The sequence below is a fragment of the Anomalospiza imberbis genome, chromosome 2, assembly GCF_031753505.1.
Source record: "Anomalospiza imberbis isolate Cuckoo-Finch-1a 21T00152 chromosome 2, ASM3175350v1, whole genome shotgun sequence".
Classification (NCBI taxonomy): Eukaryota; Metazoa; Chordata; class Aves; order Passeriformes; family Viduidae; genus Anomalospiza; species Anomalospiza imberbis.
This window is the reverse complement of record NC_089682.1, coordinates 96,651,577-96,672,440: the sequence shown is the minus strand read 5'-3', so window position 1 is coordinate 96,672,440 and position 20,864 is coordinate 96,651,577. Positions and strand designations below refer to the sequence as shown.

Sequence of the window (20,864 nt, the reverse complement as noted above, 5' to 3'; positions counted from 1 at the left end):
CACCGGAAAAATACAGTCTTCAACTAAAAAAACCTAACACATTGAGGAGATTTTCACAAGGACCACATGTATTACAAGAATTTACCAACAGCATTGTGTGTTATCAGTATATTCTAATAAACTACTTTTATTTTTGCACATTTAAAGATGGATCTTGTTAATAATTACAAAAAAAAACCCTAAAAACCACAACCCTTTGACAGAATAAGTCACTTTGTCAACTGAAGAACTGTTTAAATATCAATAAAATTTCACCACAAAATCAGCCTAATTTTCTGTCAGCCTTCTTAGAAAATCAGGCTGCCTGGAGGACACAGAAATTTACAATGCACAGTTACTCTCTAAGAGTAAAAATATTCCTGTGTATTGCATTTCTATGGAACAATTAAACAGAATTTTGCCTTTTGGATGGTACAAAGTAAATTAATGTCATTATCTGATATCAGATTATTTAGGAATAACACCACAGAGTAATTTAACTGGAGTTCTGAAAATCAGTCGTCTAGTCCATCTCAAAGTCAGGTCCAATTATACCAGTTTGCTCAGGAGTTTGTTGGGTTCTGAACATCTCCAAGGATGAAGATTCCACCACCTCTCTAGGCAACCTGTTTCAGTATCTGACCATTCTCACAGTAAAAGCATTTTTCATAATAGCTAATTGAGTTTTCTAGTGCTCCATCTGATGTCCATTGTCTCTTACTATATTGCTGTGCATCTCTTAGCTCAGAGTCAGGCTCTGTTGTCTCTGTACCATCCCATTTGGTAGTTGGAGACTACAAGTTCCTCCTGTAAGTCCTCTAATATTAACGCTGTACAAGTCCACTTCTTTCCACCTCCCCTTCTAGATCAGGTGCTTCAGCCCCTGACCATCTTGGTGCACACCTCTGCTGGATTCACTGCAATATGTCAATGCCTTTCTTGAACAAGCCCAAAACTGGATATAAGACTCCAGATGTAACCTCCCATGTGCCAACAGAAGGGAAGGATCACTCCCAGCATCTACTGACTATCCTGTTGGTAATAACCACCTAGGATGTGGCTGGCTGGCCCATTACTGACTCATATTCCACTTGTTGTCCACTGGGACCTTCAGGTCTGTTTCTGTCAAGCTGCTTTGCAGCAGTATTGGCATATGGGGTTATGACATCCTGGATGTGGAGCTGTAATTGCTTTTGTTGAACTCCATACATTTCTTGTTGACCCAATTTCCAGCCTGTTGAGATCCTCTGAGACCTTTCCTTCCAGTGCACAGACTACTCCCTCAAATCTGGTATTGCCTGTGAACTTGCCAAGGGATTACACTATTCCAGCAGGACATGGCACTGTTGACCATGTTTTCTTCAGGTGGGTGTGTCACCCATCTTACAGTCTGTATCTCACCAATTTCTCTATAAAGACACCATAGGAAAACAAATTGGAAATACTTAGGATTCCAACTAGTATCTTGCCTAAAATAGCTTACAGTCCTTCTAGCAAATACAATTTATTAATTATTCATTGATAACAGACTAACAGAACAGTATGGGAAGTTCATTTAGGGACTGAATCATATGAAATATTACTACAATCTACAAAATTAGTATCTGCATATGGAAGCTCTTTCATAGGAAATAAAAGTTAAGGATTCTAGTGACATAAAAATATATTTTAGATAAAACCTAGACTTCAGGAAACTTTATTCAAAAATGACTGTACTGAAGGTTTGTGAGCCCAAAAGTTTGTGTGACTTTTTTTTTTTCCCAGTGAACCGCAGTTAGTCTAATAAAAGATTATCACCTCTGTCTACACACTTGGCCTCACTCACTCACAGAATGATAATTTTAAACCTGTGATGTGCAAATGCCAGCATTTTTGCCTTGGTCTCTCAGAACAAGAAAAGGGAAGAAAAAAAGGAAACTGAAGCTTTCCTGGTGCAAAGGAAGTATTACTGTTCTTCAACTGTTTGGAAAATGAAGAAAAGTGTATCTGGGAATCATAAACTTGATATAGCTCAGTATTATATAGTAAATAATTATTGTTCGTGTCCAGGTTAGAAAAAATAACCAATTTAAGAGATATTGTCAAGGAAAAAGGCACTAAGAAGAATGAGCTTTCTCTTAAATGAAATCTGAGCAATATTTTCAGTATGCAGTACTTAAAAGATCTATATTTACATTATACATAGAAATGTACCATATAAAGTCAAGAATGCTTTGAAAAATTAGAGAACTTTTGTATAGTCAGAATAGATGGTGGAGTGGAATAAACAAGTAGAATGTGTTCTTGGACTTTGGGGCTTATTTTCGTACAATTAAATTGGATTACACACTACAGTCCTCACCCATCATGGTTCTATTTTTATTATTACACTGATGTAACTGCACTACTGTCTAGACCATTAAGTATCAGTGCTGATAATTAAGATGTATTTTATTGCTTCTTTAAAGTATTTCTAATGTCTGGTTATACAAATGACATCAAGTGATGAACTACAAGTCAAGGCCAGTAAGAAATTTTGTTTCCAGCTGACATGAATTTCCTTCATAGAAAGTACAATACTAATGTATGTATATTTTGAAAATTTCCATTAGCCAGAATCATTGCAAGGAATGTGGCATGAAACACAGGGTCCAGGAAAAACAATATAAAAAGGCTGAAACTTGCATTAATTGGAACACTCTGAATAACACATCCTTTAACTGCCCAGATTATAACTTGTAGAACACACTAGTGTTTATTTATCTTTTAAAATTTAAATAAATGTTAGAAAAATTATTGCATGTATCATTTTCACACATTTTATTCACATGAGAGATCTAGAAATTATTTTATGAAGCATAAGATTATTTGGAGCATAAGTAAAAAAAGAAACAGTTAAACCAAACCAGTTGTTTGCTTTTACAATAAAATGAGCATCACTATGGTGAAAATAACTTTCTTTAAAGAAAAGCTCCCCAAAGGATTATTTTGAATAATTTTTGAAAAGTGCTATGCTGATGTCTTCTTCTTCAGTTTCTTGTACCACACAGGTACCTCTTTATTTGTCTGTAAAAGAAAGAACATTTAGTTGTGAGTCAGTGAACAGAAGAAAAACATGCAATCTACACAATTTAAACAATCTACATAAGTCTCCCTCCTTCCTATGTAGTTCAAAGTTGAGCTCTTTGCTTAAATGCAAATATAAAAAACAAAACTACACATTTAAAGTTACTATTACAACATACCAGTATTAAAACCTCCCCATTTCTAGGTTATATAAAGCAGATTTTATGGGGAAAATGAAATAGTTTTTTAAAAAATACCCGGCACAACGAAAACAAGCATTAACTGTGCCATAAATAGGTTTCTTTTGAAATAACATCATATGTGTTTTCCAGCTAAGAAAGGAAGAGATCTTAGAAAAGAGATCTTAGGTGTGCCAAAACTGACCAACACTTTATGCAGAAATACAGTTCTTAAAAAAAATTAGTTGAAAATAAAAGAATACAGTAGTTTTCTAACTCTGTACAAGATATTTTAATTGCAGGGAATTATCTGTGAGCAACTTTTCCTTGCCTTCATAATCCTATGGGTTACTGCTACACAGTCAGAATTGCTTGTGGCAAAATCAATGGTGGTTTGTATAAAATAAAATAGTTTAACAGAAATAAAACTTATCAAGTGGAGGTGGAACAAGGTAAGGACTATTCTGCTTTCACGATTGGGTATAATTTCTTGAGTTAGTGAGCACCGTCTCAGCCTGTTGTCCCTAAAATTGTTCCTTTCTAGTTCCCTTTTCTGACTGCTTTCTGTTCATTCTTTCCTCCAAGACTTAAGAAGCATTTCAATTTAAAAATCTACTTTATTATTTTTGAAGACTTCAGTTACAAAACCAAATCTGGTCTATTTGTGCAAGCTTTTAGAATTCTGGAAATTGACCTAAACTGGCAGGATTTTCACAGGACTACTTCCTTTTCCTATCTAAGAAGAAAACCTGTGCCATCTGCCCATTTGCAGTTCCCTACTCCTAAGTCTGCAAAGGCTAGAGTTTCTCACCGAGAAGTTGGTTACAATTTCTTAATGTAAATGCAGTTTTTCTGGATTCCTACACAGTTTCTATATCCCTAAGTAAAACAGGACAGATTATGCAAGGAAACCCCAGGTCAATTACACAAACTGTTTGCTTATGTTTCGGATCACTGTACAGCTCCATCAAAAACAGAATTTGGGCAGTATGATTTAGCACTACCAAAAGGCCTATGAATGAAACAGCACTGGATAAGCCTGTGTTTACTCTAATAATGCTATTCAAGCAAAATCTGAACTCATAAAATCCCCCAATGTCCTCACATCATATCCCAGAGATGCTACTGTTTCCTATTTTTTGTTTTTACACCCAGTACGTGTTGTGCTACACTACAAACTCATATCATTTAAGACACTGTATGTTAAAGTCTCTACCAGGAAAAAAAAGAAAAAAAGACAAAATAACAAAAAAAGAAAAGACAAAAAAGAAAAAAAGAGTTCTCTTTGGACCAAATCAGCACATGCTGATGTGATTCAGCATTGCAGCTTGGCCGTCTTGAATCTATCAGTTCAGATACAGTCATAGTCAGAAACTTCTAAACCATTTTCATGAAACTTTCCAATACCAGAGGCACTAAATCTGAAGTGGGCCATTTCAAATATTAAAATCCAAGCTTTTAGTTTCTGATGCAATAAAACAGGGTTTTATACTGGTTTTATAACATCAGGCTTAGCAACAGAAGTGATATCAATACTGGTGCTCTAATTTTTATATATATTTAGATACATACACACATACACATTAATATACATCAATTTAAGTATGCAGAAATGCACCTATTTCCTCACTCCTGCTCCTCAAAACAGACATGCACAAACTCCACTTACACACAATCATGGTAGATTTAAATTAGTATACATGGTCTGTGAATCCCTACAAATATTAAAATCTTGCTAGCCACTCAGTATTTTAATACAACAATGGTATTTTTTTTAAAAAGACCTAGTTTGCTGTGACCTTAAGATATAGAAAGTAACCAAATAGCTAAAAACATCAAAAACTCTGATTTTTCTCCTCAACACTGACTGTTTCCATAAAGAGCTGAATTAATTACACATCTCCCTGAAGGATGAATCTACATTTTTCTTTTTAAAAAGTAAAGAGAACCATCTGAAATTTTTGCACTCACTCTTATCATAATACTTACAAATAACGTTGGCTTAGGTGTAAATATATTTTCTTCTTCATGTTCTGGCAGCAGTTTTACCAATGGGATTGACTGTTTTCCAGTTGCACTTTTTACATCAGTATGAGACTGAGGTAGGTTTTGTTCACAGCGTTTGCCATGTAGAGTAAAAATTAACTGCTTCATTGTGGCTAGTTCCTATAAAACCACAAAAGAACAATGCTAAGTTATTAAGTTAAATTATATTTGAACCTATAAATATTTATTTGCTAATAATAAATTTATATTCACCAAACACTGATCAGTAAATGCAAAAAAGAACATATACTGGCTATGATTAATAAGATTACTACTTAAACCCTAGCAAAGTAAGAAAATAAAATAGGCACAGAGGATTTATACAACTCAAATTTTGTCTTGCTTAAAGGCTGTAAAAGAGAACATTTACTGTGTAGTAAGAAGCACATTATCTCTTTTAACTTAGACTTCCATTCCACTTGAATTCTTTTGCATTTATTTTTTCAGGCTGAGGGAGAGTACAAATCTAATTTGAATTACTGTGACTTGTACTTTTGGTCTTGCACAGAAATTTTATAAATACATTATTAGAAATATTTTTTTATATCCAGATTAGAATAGAAAAATCAATGAAGAACCTTTAGAGGATGTACAGCAAAAAGAGGATCAGAATGGAAAAGAAGTTTTGTGAAAAATGAAAGTTCCAGTGTGGAAAAAGGAATGAGAACATATAGAAATGCAGCCTTTTTTTCAGATATTCTAGTAGTTTGCTTTGAAAACAATTTGAATTAAAAATGTAATCTTTCCTTAATACTTAAATCTGAACAAAATGGATTACTCAAAGTGTACAGTAGTGTGATAAAGGAAAAAACATATCATTTTCTGACTTTACTGGACATCTTTTGTCATCTTTCACCACACCTACCTTCTAACGTTCCCTCCCCCCCCCAGGTAATGGGTATGATTACCATAAAATAAGTTACAGAATGTAAAGCATTAGTTATTATTATTACTATTAGTAGTATTATTTAGAGCATTCATTATTGTAGAATTAGAACAGCAAGGTCAGTAGAAAAGCCTTTCAATGTAAATTTTGAGACAATTTTACATTTTAAAATATTATATGTTTTTGTTTGCTTGCTTTTTACAAATGGTGTTGTCTTCAATAAACAACTGTTACTGTATTAGCCTTATATATAATTAACATTCTGTCTCATCTGTCAACCAGAAAAGGGTAATTTGTGTTTATAGCTGAATGACAAGTATTTGTTAAATCTTACCTATTTAATACCTGCTGGAAAATTACATTGATGCACACTCTATTTTCATTAAATTATTAATAATCACTTAAAAAAACCCTCAGCCTTTTAAAATAGTCCTGCCGTACCCCTTCTCTCTGTCCACTGCTGCCTTTAACAAGAAACAAAGTCAAAAGAAACATGCTGAAGCCTTTAAACTGTTGAACACTAACTCAGTTACATGAATGGAAGTTACACTCCACAGACCAGCTTTATTGAGTGTACAAATTGTTCTTGTATCTCAGTCATTTAATATTAACTATTTGCATAATTCAGCCATGTGTGGTGGCATGTTGAAACAGCATGACTGCAGAGCAGCTGTTTAAAAGGACTGCATAGCTGATGCCAACATGTTTTTCAAAGTTGTAAACTCTGCAAAGATGTTGCCAAAGCAACACATAGACAGAATTTCTTGATGAAAATAACTCAAGCAAGTATACAGCAAATAAATACACCATCACAGGAGATTAAATTGTACATAAACAATGTTTTGACATTAGCAAATGGTGTTCCTATACTTAAACTGTGTTATTCTGTGGACCAAATAGTTGCACGTTTGAACATGGCAAAACCCAAAAACTGTCACAGAGATTTATTTCAGAAACAGAGTTGAAACTTGTATGTGTAGGGTCAAATTCTCTTGTGTCAAGATCCACTTGGCAGTTTAAAGTCTTCTCTACTTAATAGAATCTGTCCTGTACTTGACAGCACTGTCTGTTTTCAGACTTGGAATAGGCTCTGGAGAGTCAGCTCTCACACAAGCTTCCCTTGTGACAGCAGGATTCTCTAATGTGAAGCTATAGGAAAGAATGCCAGGGAGAGGGGATGAAAAATTAGTCCACAACGAAGAAGTTATTTTGACATCATGGCCAAATTTATCATGAGGATTTAGCTAAGGTTGTCTTAATATTTGTTCTAAACCCCCTCCTCATTTAGTAAAGAATGACCTTAAGACACTTGGCAAAATAAATAGCACAAGGAACACTGAATCAAATAGAATTACTGGTGTGGGTACTGCTAAACAAGGAAAGAAAATTGACAACACATTTGCAAGAGATTTCCTGTATTCAACAAAGGAAAAACTGAAAACAAAATTGTCTTGAACTGCAGTAATTTCAACCATCTCTTCAGATTTCTGTGCTCCTGAACACAATCTTAATTCTTACCTTCACTTTTAAGTTCCAAACAAACAGTCATGAGTACCTGCTACTGCTGGCATGCTACATTGATTCTGTAAGTATTATTTTCCAATCCTAAAATCCAGCAAGTTGGTCTAGAAAGGTAGCAAGGAAAAAGCAGCTCTGGAGATTGTACTTAGCAGAAATATGTGACTTGTTCCAGTGGGAACAAGACCTTGTGAAAGAAGGGGAAAATAGGTAGAGGGTTCAAAGGAGATGGTAAGAATCTTTTGTGGAGAAGGACATGTACTAGTTTCAGGATAAGCTAAGTAAAGGAAGATGTGAAGAGAAATGGATGATGAAAATCCTTCTACTTTTTACTGTGTCAAGTCCATGTTTCTATGTCCAGGCAGAGCTGTGCAATCGTTTACTTACAATATTCCCTTCAGTTACTCAGTGCATTGTAGAAAACAGTGTTGCTAAAGCTCTGCATTTCCCAGTTTCTCTGGGGAAGTATTTGGTCTTTGCCATGCTGGCTCCTGGACATATAAGCCATGCTACACAAGATACATGTCACTGTGTTGAGGCTTCCAGGTCTGAGGGCTTTGGCTTTGGACAGCCATACAGAAATCATCCTTGGGAGGATTATGAGTACCAACACCTCTGAGTGTATTCACCCAGCTCCTCCCTGGGTTGGCTTTACACCTTTGGTCTCACTGTCACAAACTACAGGAACACAAGCACCCACTCACCGCTTACGCAACATTCTGTGGGGACGTGGCAGTGCAGATACATGGAAAACAACGCAATTGGCAAAAAACGGTGGGTTAAGATGATACAAGGAAAAAAGTAACCTGTGCAGCTGGCACAAAAACAGTGCTTACATACAATTAGTGTCACCCACACAAACAAATATCAGGACTATATTGTGAAATATTTTGAAAGTCTGCCCACAGCTACCTGATGAATTTTTGTTAAGGATGTTGCTCTGTGTACCAGCACAAGTCCCAAAAATCAAAGTAATGAGCTATATGACAAATTAAGTGGGATTTCACACACAAACTTAGAACACCTACATTGCTATATCTAAATGTAAGTATCAAACCACGAAGTAAGAATCAAATTTTCCATTATGGACAATGTAGCTTGGAAAGTGACTCCATTCAGAAGTGGGCCACTATTGGTGTTGTAACATTAGTCTTGCTGATTAGGCTGCTGTTAACTATAAAGCACAGAAAGATACCTCACCACAGACACCTTCATTTTGATACCTAAATTTAGGTGTGATAAGCTGAATCCATTTCCCACCTCACTCTCCTTATCATTTACTTTTCTCAGGCTTCTACTTTGCCTAAAACAGCTTTCATCCTGAATAGCCAGTGTGCAATCATAATTTGCCTTGCACACAGATTTGAAGTATCAAATTATTTTCTTAAAAGGAACTGTGTTTTTAGAACAAGCTTTCACACTACAGATTATCTACTTGGTAATTTTTCCAAAACATACAGAGATTCATACTTTAGGACAATCTAACATCCTGTGTTCCACTTATGGATATTAATTCATATTTAGTAAAGATTACTTGAACTATAAAAGAACACTTGAAAATTCTGCATACGTAACCAGAAAAGGAGTTGGAATTCAAAGTAACTGATTAGAATTAATGGACTGAGAACACTGGGAGTGATGTAGCAGGAGGTGAAATAAGGTAACACGTATTGCATTGTAAATAGTATCAGAAGAAACTACTTGCTAATTTCCATTTATTTTTGGTAAGTTATGTCCAACAACCTTAGTTAAAAATAGCAAAAGCAATTTTGTGTGCCAATATACAAGCAGAGAAGGAGATATAAAGGTTGGACTCAATGATCTTAGAGGTCTTTTCCAACTTTAGTGTTTCTATGACTCTTTATTAAGGTACAGACAAAGGATAGACAGCAGTCTTTTCCACAGTGTCCATTAATTAAAATGTTTTCTGGTTTGGCATATTTCCCAAATTCTACCTTGCTAATTTATTAGGCTAAATACTGGTGTTGTGGAAGTAACTGAAAATCATCAGGCTTTAAAACAGTGTTAAAAGAACCAAACTGAAGAAGTGTAAGTAATTTTTAGAAAGTAGAGCAAAAAAGGGTATTACCTACACATACTTCAGAAAATTCAGAGACTTTCTAATGATGTTTGAGCTTAAAGTAAAAGTAAAAATAAGCTGTAGTTTATTTAAAATAGATTTTACCTGTCTATTATTGATAATTAAAATAGTACCTAGAAAAATGGAGACTGAAGATCAGTTTTGGAATACAAAGGATAAAATTTGGTTCCTTCAACTAGCAATGCAACTGGAAGACAAGGAAATGCAAAAATAAGGCATGCAGCCATATAAAATATAAATGTATTTCAAGTTACAGATAATATAAAGGGAACTCTATTAACATTGGTTTTGATGTCCTTGATACATGCCCAAACATACATGTACCAAGAGAGCAGCTTACATCTTCCTAATTCAAAATGAATAGAATATTAGGTATTATAACAAAACCACAACTTACATGGTCAAAGCAAATGAAAAAGAACTGCCTCACATGGGAAATTATTGAGGGATAAAAAGGTGCTCTTTTACCACGTAACTGATAAAATATGTGAAAGAAATGCCTACATTAATCACTGTAATCAAGATAGTAATTCCTTTTTTTTTTTTCAGTGAATTGTCAACAGTATATTTTTTTTTCTTTCTGTCTCTGTCATGGAACTATAATCAAAGGAAGAAAGAATCCTCTGTGTGCACTCAAAAGCTTGCAATATCACTTAATATTAACTTTGTGTATATATAGTTATAATAACTATGTAAATTTATTTAAGCAGTTAATGAGACATATCTATGAATATATCATGCTCTGGAAGCAGATGCAAAATAACAGTCTCAAGAAAAAGTAAATGGCTAACAGGACTCAATCCCATACATGTCAATTCTTAGGTTCTTACAGCAGGGAAGTCTTGCATCTCAAATAATGTCCATACAATGATCCCGAAAAGAAGTGTTACATAGATCAAACAGTTGAAACTGCTCAGTAGGAAGAGATATATACCTATGTGGTCTCAAGATAGCTCATTCTCATGGTAAATTGAATGGCTTTTTCATATCACTAAAATTACAGAAGAAGCCAGTGGGTGTCAGATCCCTCTGACTCTTTCCTCATGCAGTAAAGCTCACAGTTACTGTACTCAGGTAAAGGTCCTCTAAAGCAAAAGCGATCATGATAATAGTATGTCCAGTTAACTGAAATTTTATCATTGCAAGTGGCATTCGACTTTTAGCTCTGCATATAGAATTTAGGAATTCTGCATGTAATTTACAATTGCATCTATTTATGAATTTAAAATTATAAACTTCAACTTAGACTATAACTCCATTTTGAAGCAGAGAACTCATATTGTAGAAGCTGAACAAGAGATTTCTGCCCTAGAAAATGTCTCAGGTTCTGGCAGAACCACTGAATTTTGATGACTGACAAGTGTTCCCAGAGAAGAACATAGCATAAGAGAATAGCACAGAAAACCAATTTCACTATCAAAATCAGAAAAATCAGATGAAAAAGGGATAAAACTAGAGGTCTCCTCCCTCAGGGATGCTGATCAAAAGTTAAGGTCTTTCAAAATTTGCGAGTCAAGCACTAACGTGATGATTTTAGATGTGTATTCTTACTCCCAATCCTTAAGTCTCCTGTAGTGTGAGAGCAAAGCATGTATGGTCAGGACCTCCTTTGGAAAGCTGGTATTCTTCAGTTTAACTGCCATATGGTACCCATATGGTTAAACTATAACTCACAATAAAATATGTATCCAGTCTGGAGTTTGACTGTACACCCCCCATGCATGGAAGGAACTGAACAAAAAAGTCTTTTGCTTCACAAAAAGACTTTTAGTGCACCACAACTTGAGACTAGAGACTGGATTCTTCTCAATGTGGAAGCCAAATAGTAGCTTGGAATGTAGCAGCCTGGTGACTATTATGGCTGCATTAATTTATAAAATAACATTAACAATAAAACCAATAAATATATAAGAACATACAAGTGAGGGAAGATAGCCATACTGGCATGAAAAATATGTTCATGACAAGTCAGTGCAATCTGTCTTCACATGCATGTTTCCTCTTAGTTATTCAGCTATTGTAGTCTTCAAACAAGTCTGCACAGGGAAAAACAGAGTTCAGAAATTGAAGCTAGAGGTTTATTAAAGAACCTTGATCTGAGAAACTTAAACCAGCATTTAAGAATATTATACTCATTTGGTAGTGTTCTTTAAAGAGCGTATTCTGGAATGATTTCTCAGTCCCTGGAGAATTAAAGTTCATGTTCAATATACACATGTTCAAGAGAGGATTCAGAGAAAAAAAAAGTTTTATACTTCCTATATCTCCTTCTTGAGGGAAAAATTATCCTAATCTGGAAAAAGGCAGGGCAGTTGACTTCACAGTTGACTGTCTCAAGGTGTTCATTAGGATCAAGCTTAATGGGCATATCAGGTGATGGTAGAGAAAATACTAAGGATATTGCACTCTACAAAGTCCTGTGCAATTCCTTACTTGGATCCTTCTTAGACTTCTACTGTAACTTTTGTTAAAGTAAAGGTATTAAAATAAAGTTGGATCATTTAATTGCTAATACTAAGGTGGACAGGGATCTTTGTGAGAACTCTGATTACAATGTGTCTTTGGAACGTGTGACAATTCTGACTGCAGTTTGGCTTTGGAATATGTGACTGGATATTTGGTTGGATTTCCTCACATACATCTTTAGATATCTTCAGTAATAATATTTAAAGCTAGGCAAACTAGCTTGTCTGATCCCTTTATGCTGCTGTTGGTGAGAAATTCAAAAGTAGTATTAATTTTGCTTATTTTAAATGAGATTATGGTAAATCACACCATAACAGTACCTGTTTCTTTCTTCTGACTGCAAATCCCTAGATGACTTTCAGGTGTAGATACCTAAACAATGTATTTTAAATTAGGCAAGGTCCATCTCTGCCACTTTGTCACTTGACAAGTCACTTCTCAGATGATCTTTACACTGGCAGTATTCTTTGACAGCACTGAAATTCACCAGTTAAAATGGAGGTAAACAAACAAAGCTCACTGTATGGATTCTTGGCATAAACATATTTCTACAAAACAACAGACTAGATGACTGAAACAGAACCTGGTTCCACCTTTCAACATATGCAATGACTTGCATACAGCACTTTGTAGTTTGAGTATGGTACTCAAACTTTGGAGTGCACTAGAAAAAGGAGACATATGTGTCATAATCGAGGAATGAGACTCTCAAGCAAAAGTAGTACCTACAATGTGTCCTTTTCAGAAGTGCTGACAATTCACAAAAGAACTATTTTATAACTGTCCTTCAGAGGTTTTATTTCTGCTGCAAAAGATAGGCTATAGCCTGGAATGAATTATCAGCTCCCTTTTTGGCTGGAAGTGGAAAAAAGACCAACACCATTAGCATGAATTCGCAACACTGGACAGTAACATTAACGATGACAAGTTGTGAAACAGGAGAAAGACATTGCAGAAACGCCATTTTGACGTGACAGCAAAATGAAGCAAATGGTCAGCCAGTCCATTCCCTTATTTAAGACTGCAGACGGATAGGAAGCAGTGGCACAAGTGGTGCAAACTCAGCTTCAACAGTGGAACTCCTTAAGCTTGTGCCTATCAGAAGCAGAGTCTACATCCATAATAGAGCCCAAAGAAGATTTTAACACCGGCCTATGAAATCAAGAAAACATCACAAATCATTGTTCAGTCCTTCAAGTAAGGCAGAGTGTATTTGACATAGTCACATCCAAATTGTAGCTGTGCTGGAAATACAAGAACTCAGCAAGAATTTCAGTGTGAGAATTGCACATATGGTCATCTAAGGCACATGGATACACACAGTAAAGCTGGAAACTGGAAGACAGTATGAAATGTCCTGATCAAACAAATGAAGCTGATAACTGGGTGGTGGAAAGATGCCAGACCATATGCAGGATGTTGATAGCTTCTCTGCACTACACTTAATTCACTAGTTCTCTATATCCCAGTGCATATAAAAACCTTAAAATGAACTGACAGGTCTGTGACTATATGGTTCTACAAACTACTTCCAGTTTTATAAGGTGAACACATTAGAACTGTGACAACAATAAAATGTCCCTGTCACTGCAGAGAACAGCTTCTATCTTTGTAGATACATAAAAATCTCTGCTGATTTCAGCTGTATCTTAAATTTGTTCTTAACAGTTTAATCTTTCTAACTTATTAACAAAAATAGGAAATAATTTGTCTCATAATTCAGAACTAGCATGTCTGTTAAGTTTTTTTCACTTTTGTATTGTGGATCAGAAATACATTTGTAATTGTAACTAGGACTAATTCTCCAAATACTTTCTTTTTAATGTGACCCATTGTGACGTTCATTTACTCAACATTTAATAAAAAAATTGCTTTCTTGAGTAAGTTCACCTAACAAGAAACGGATGCTAACATGCTAATGTATTAAAACAGTCTTATTTTCATACATCATTATGTAGAAGTTATTGTATTTTCTGAGATGGTAATATTCTAGTTCAATTCTCTCTGTTTTTGCTATTTCTTACAGAGTAGTTAAATTCACTTTCCACTCGGTAATAGTCAAATGCTACCATGAAATGTACAAAAGTAAAATTTTTACACAGCTGGATATGCAGTAGAACGAGACAGAAATAGCCAATCCAAGAAAAAAAAGAATATAATATGGGATACATGTTGGGAAAATCTGAAAAATTTCAGATGATCAAGAATTAACAATTTCTTGTTTAAAATTTATCCCTTTAATTGATTCTAGCTCTCTCAAAACCATATAATTTAAAATACATATGCTAATTCCGTCCCATAATCTATATATATGTTGCATTTTGCCTATGGAACCTCCTATTTAGTATACAACTGCTTAATGTATACCACTGTGAATAGAAAGATAATTATTGCAAGAATATATATGAAAAATAGCAACATATTCTGAATAATACAGCTCAAATAAAAGAATCAGTGCTGTTAAGTCCTTCCTCTTACTAAATTCAGTACTATTTGGAATTCAATTTTTATTAAAGCTTGACAGCAACAAAATAGATAACAAAAAGATGAGAACTACTGCTTAAGAGCATATTTTTCTTTGTAAAAAATGAGCCAGAAGCTCATCTACACTCGTTTAGCTATGTAAATGTCACTTTGTTTCTCCAAGCTTAAATCTGAGAATAGCTCTGGGGCTTACTTGTGATGCAGAAATGTTCCTGTAATCTACTTAGAAAACATGCAGAACATTAATAGAAACTAGAATCTTGGAACATAAACGTAGCATAAGAAAAATGATAATTACTCTGTGGCTTAACATTTAAAAAGAGAGCTAAGCATTGTACATCAGCATTTTTTTAAATATAAAACAAGTTGGAGCACATAGATGAGCAGGAAGTCATTCACTTTAGAAACACAAATAATTTTGACATTATCATGTACAATCTTTTTACACAGAAAAGAAGGGGAAGAGGCAGAGATAGAGATTGTTTGAAGGCACCTGTTACCAATCACATATTTTCATTCGTGTCTTCCCAACCCCTGCAGATACCCCTTCCTTCCCCTCTCCCCAACAAAGCAGTTTTCTCCTTTTATCCACTAAGCTTCCATCCCTGATTAAACACGTACTGCCCTCCCCCTTATGACTCCAAAGCTTTTTATGAGCGTCTGAACTTCTCTCCACCTCTGTTTTTTTGCAGATGGCAGCTGTTGCTACTCTCCAGGTTCCTAAATCCAACATATTGGCTTTCTGTCCTAGGTTATTCCTAGTCAATCTTCTTCAGCATAACTTAATTACAGCTAAGGATAGTATTAGCCAGCCTTTAAAGTATGACTAATAATGAAATGCTAAAAACTCATCTGGAATTCTCAAGGTCATTGCTGTGATGGAATTAAAATCTGGGCACAGAGAATTTAGCAGTGAGGGGTAGTCCCCAAAGGCATTAAGGAAGTAAGAAGGACAACCCTGGTAATATAGAGTGGAATGGTCAAAGTAAGGTAAAGCAGAGATACTTCAGAACACCTTGCATTTCCACAGAAGAGGAAAAAAAGAATAAAAACATCTGACTTTTCTTTCACTCTTGTGGGCAAAAAACCAGGATAACTATTGAGAAGTACCAGGATTTTGTGCAGGATACTGACATAAGACGAATGCAAGAACAGAGACTACTGGATTCTCAAACACTGTGAAGATTAAAATTTTGGAACAATGTAATGGAATTCTGAAATTCATGTGGCCATGTTTTAAATCTAACATTCATAAGCATTTATCTAAATCCTTGGAAGCCTTAGCCTGATAATTTATAGATGCTCTGAAAAAATGCTTAGAGCCCTCCACAAACTATGCATATCTTAACATGACTAATTAGTAACTGTTTCTCCTCTTGATCACGTGGACTCTCTTCAAACTTAAACACACTTGGAAAATGCATCTGGCAACTGTTTATCAAAAACTAAAAAATAAGTCAGATTTGTACATTTTAAAGATAATTAAATAACTATTTTCTGTTCTTAACTTATGCTACACAATATTGCCTTATGCTTATCTCCTTTTCTTGCATCCCACCACATCTTCTGTATGCTAGGACAAAATAAGCTAGACCTTTAATCTCACTCACATAAGACCTCCAGCCTGTTGTGAAATTTATGTTTTTATTTCCCCAGAAAATATTATATTAAAAATAGAAAAAAATTATATAAAAATACAAAATAAAAATAGTATATAAAAAATCCATCCTACTGATAAAATAAAAACTTTTTTCAAATTACATTTTAAGTTTTAAGATTTAATCTTTAAGAGACTGGCAGGACATTGGAAAGTGGCCTTTTTCAGGAGACACTGATTAAAAAATGAATGTAAATTCTCAGAATGATACCAAGTGAAAATGTAATTGCTTGTGAAACTGCTTCCAAAATGCAATCAGCTCCTATATAAGAAGATGACTTAGAGTAAAGAGTTAATTTGTGTCTACTTAGGAAAAATAAACACTAAGGAGATTTTATTTTCTCGCTTTTGAACTGAGACGTGTAAGAAACAAAAAATGGCTGTAAGATAGTGCATTAGGACACATGAACTCTGTCACGGTTTGACACTGGCGCAATGCCAGCACCCCCATGAAAATGTACTTTTCTAAGTAATTGCTGTGAGATGTGATCAGGAACAGAGCAGAGCAGGCCCAAGCTTAATAACAAAGAAAAGAACTTTATTAAACTACTACTACTATAAAAACTACAAAAACTAAATTCTGGATGAAGACCTTCCTAAACACCCCTCCTCCTCCCACCTAATTTCCAAACAAACTCAACAGTGAGACACCACCCGGGATCCTGATCAAGTTGCCACCCTTCAGATAATCAAATACTCAGTCTTTCAAGGGAGACAGGAGTCTCTCCTGTGCCACAGACCCCCCAGGAAACACAATTGCCACCCTTGTGTTTCCATGTCACACATGGCAACCGCCCAGAGAAAATCTGCCATGGTGACACTCTCCTTTCCATGTCACAGTGCTCTCACCACCGTGCATGGACAGACTGCTCATAGGGCTCCTTTAAGGATGCTTTGCCATGGACCAAAAGAGACAACAGTTCAGTTTCTCATCGCGGGACTACAGTCCCCCCCATTTTCCCCTGGGGCTGAGGGTCTAAGAACAGAGGTCTTCTTCTCCTCTTCTTCTTCCTCGAAGACAGAGGGCTTCTCCCCACCTTCTTCAACTCTCCTCTGTTCTCTCTACTCCTCTGCTGGTAATCACTGAAACAAGTCTCCTGGCACACCAACGCACCCCCCTAAGTGCAGCTTCTGTTAGGAGAATTTGGTTCTGTCTATGGCTAACAAGAAAAGTCCAGCCACAAGCCACTCCATCATCTCCTTCCAACTCAAGAATTTCTTCTTCCATCATCTCGGATCCCAGACTGTCTCTCTTCTACTTCAAATCAAGGAGGAGTATTATTTTACAAAGCCTTCATTTCCCAGGAAAGGGTTAAAAGTTCAGACTCCCTGGACGGCTGATATCTCTGCCCAGCAGCCGATTCCCAAGGCCAAGGCTGGGCGCCTTCCCCCCACTCCTTCTCCTCCGTGCCGGCAAAGTTACAGGTGCTGTCCGGACTCTCTGTCTCTTCCCTCTGGGCGGGGGATGACAAAGACATCTCTGCTTCTTTCCACCCTTCCGTCCACAGGAGCTGGCTCGGTTCCAGTCCTTCTACCCCTCGGCTCACCTCGACCAGGCCTCATGGCTCCCCCTCCCCCACCCAGCCCCATGGCTGGGCAGGGGAGATCTGCACTGCACCTTGACCGGAACCAAAGAGAGTGAGCTCTTGGGAGTTCTTGCTTTTAACCCCCTGTGTTCTCAGAGGCGTATCCCTATCTCCAGTGGTCACTTCAGGTGTCAATATCCAAACTTGACCACTGATTGGTTTGACCCAACTTCCTGAAAAAATCACTTCCATGTCAAACCACGACAAACTCTTAACCTCTTCCACAAAAGGAAGAGTTTTGGACAAAGCACCATTTATTTTGTGTATTGTGTAGCATAAGTTATGGCAATATTGTGTAGCATAAGTTAAGATCAGAAAATAGTTATTTCATTATCTTTTTGTCCAAAACGGAGTTGGACAAAAAGCTCCATTTCTTTTATTTTGATTATTGCTTCTGCAAAACAGGGATAGTAATAGTTTTCTGCTTAACTTGAGGTTATAATATTTGTGAGACAGGTGTTCAGCTACAGTGGTGAAGGCCACAGAAACATTCAATTAATAAATAGGATTATTTTGACATATTGATAAGAAACTGTGAAAATTTGGGAAGGGAAAAGAGTAACATGGTTTTAAAGGAAAAACATTAGGTTTACACATAAATGGTGAGTTACACATCACACTTGGAATGCTCCTCACCTGCCAATTGGAAAGTTCAACATGATTGCTCAGGCAATTAGCGTTTTAATGTTAAACTGGTAGACTATTTTCAGCAAGAACAGCTTGCTAAGAATTTTTTATTCTTTAATATGTTTTAAATATAATAAGAGCTTGCAATGGTTAACCAAAATAAATTTGAACCTGATCTAGTTGAAGATTCCTACCAATTCAGGCACACATATTTAGACAGATTTAACACACAATTTGAGTGACACAACAATTTCCTGACATAAACTAAATGGATTTAAGTAAACAAATAGCAGTCAAACTCCATGTGTCTGTAGCCATTGAACGGATTGATATCAACCAGGTTTATTTAAGCTACTACTACATGTTTTCTACTTTGTCCCCTAGCAGACAGCCAGAGCCTGGTTTCTGGTTGCTACCTTCACTTGAAGAGCTTTGGCACAGTAACACATGAATGTGTCAATAAGGCAGGTGACTAGTTCAGCAAGTTTACATTCTATCACTTGTATGCACAGCTGCTAATGTATAGCGAGTGCACAGATGTGTAAAGCAGACAAAGTATCAGCAGGTTGTCATATCTTCTTACCTGCTGTATAATATTCATGGGCTGATAATGAATCATGTCTGCATAAACAATTGCATTGCAGGAAATTAATGGTTATTGTAAACAGCCTGAATTTGCAGCATTTATGTTATAAATGTTACCCTTCTAATTCTTATGACAATGATTTCATAGTATTAGTTTTACTTTTTTAGGTTAAAAATTACTGTATTGCCAGACTGCATCACATACTGGTGATCTCAAGCAATTAAAAAAAAAATAGTGTAAATGAAGTCCTTTGTATTCATACAAACAGAAACTGATCTTAGGAGTCGATGGACACCTATTAAAGTCTTCTATTGGTGCCTCTTACACCACAGTCTCATTTTTTAGTTTTAAGGTCTCCTATAGTATTTCTATTTGAAACATAAAAAGAACTCCATTTATTCTACTTGCTTTGCTTTTTTTTCCCCCAAACCCAGTGGATTATGAACTTCATATTAATAATATATACCCAAGCTAGTTAATTTTCAAGATTTTAGAACTCAGATTCTACATTCTGTTTGAACTGGAAAAGCTAAAATAGATTTAATTGTGCACATTATTATTTTTCTTTATTATGATACATCTGCATCTTAAATTTCTGAAGAAATAGTACAATGCTAAACATCAAAGCATAGCAAATTTATAACCTCTTAAATGTATCCTCAGGAAATTATTTCTAAAACTTCTTGCCAAACATCTGAGTGCTGACAGACTGCCCTTCCAAGTTTTCATCTGAAGTTTAAAAGCCAATGGATAAAGTCTAGAATTGCACTTCTGATGTTACAAAATATTAACAACTGCATCAAGCGTGAAAGGCAATGGAATTGCCAGAATCACAGAGCTCATTGTAAATATTTATTTTAGCCAAAGGCTGACTGTTGGAAAGAAAAAAAAAAAAAACAAAAAAACAAACAAAAAAAAAACTAGATAAAAGGAATTATGTATCAAGAGCTTCACCAAAAAGATTTAGTGGATTCATCCCACTTAACCTTAGCACTTAAGAGAGAAATGCATTTTCAGTGCCTTTAAGTTATAGATGCCCATTATATGCACAAAAGGATAATGTTTAACGTTAGGATGCAGATAAAGGATGGCACAGACGCTGGTGTTCTATATAGTTTTAGACCCAAAATGCCATCTTTATCACAGGTAAGTAATATTGACATAAATATTTTTACTTATTTTTTTCTTTGCTGGACTCTTTCCAAAGATTATTCAAACTGCTAACTTAACAGACAGCAATACACTTTAGTAGGGTTTTTTTTGGCCAGGTTAGGTTTCTGTTTAGTGATTTTAATGGTCCTACTGCAGCATTAGAAGTGTGTCAGAGCTGATGGAACAGGAGGAAGGAGGAGGAGAATCAGGAGCAAAGGGGTAAGGTAGTGTTATTGCTACTGGGTCAACTCAGGCATTATGTATAATTTCATCTGGATTTATTCTTTGAAGAAACATCTTTCATACTTGTTTTTCCCTAACATACAAAGACAAGTGGGCAATAAGTTTCAAAGATGAGGCCAGGTAATGCAGTTGATTAGTTAGTGGGAAGAATCAAAACTACAAGTTGGTGTTGGTGTGGTTTGGTTATTTGAGTTAAGAGTGTCAACAGTGTAAAGTTCAGCTGATTAAAATGAGATCAGAGACTACAAATAATAATGCCAAAAAAAAAAATCTGCAGATCTGAAATATCCCTTTTTTAAAAAACCCCAC

The 20,864-nt window shown here is 35.6% G+C and overlaps 1 protein-coding gene across 1 annotated transcript in view; it reads right to left on the bottom strand.

Moving 5' to 3' along the window:
- Positions 1-1,353: 1,353 nt before the first annotated feature.
- PIBF1 (progesterone immunomodulatory binding factor 1) overlaps positions 1,354-20,864 on the bottom strand; it is a 108,961-nt gene continuing 89,450 nt past the window's right edge. Inside the window, exons 17-18 of the mRNA XM_068182315.1 lie at positions 5,193-5,369; positions 1,354-3,024 (exon numbers count right to left, since the gene is read on the bottom strand). Of these exons, the coding sequence (XP_068038416.1) occupies positions 2,968-3,024; positions 5,193-5,369 (234 nt within the window). The 3' untranslated portion in view covers positions 1,354-2,967. The remainder of the gene's footprint in view (positions 3,025-5,192; positions 5,370-20,864) is intronic.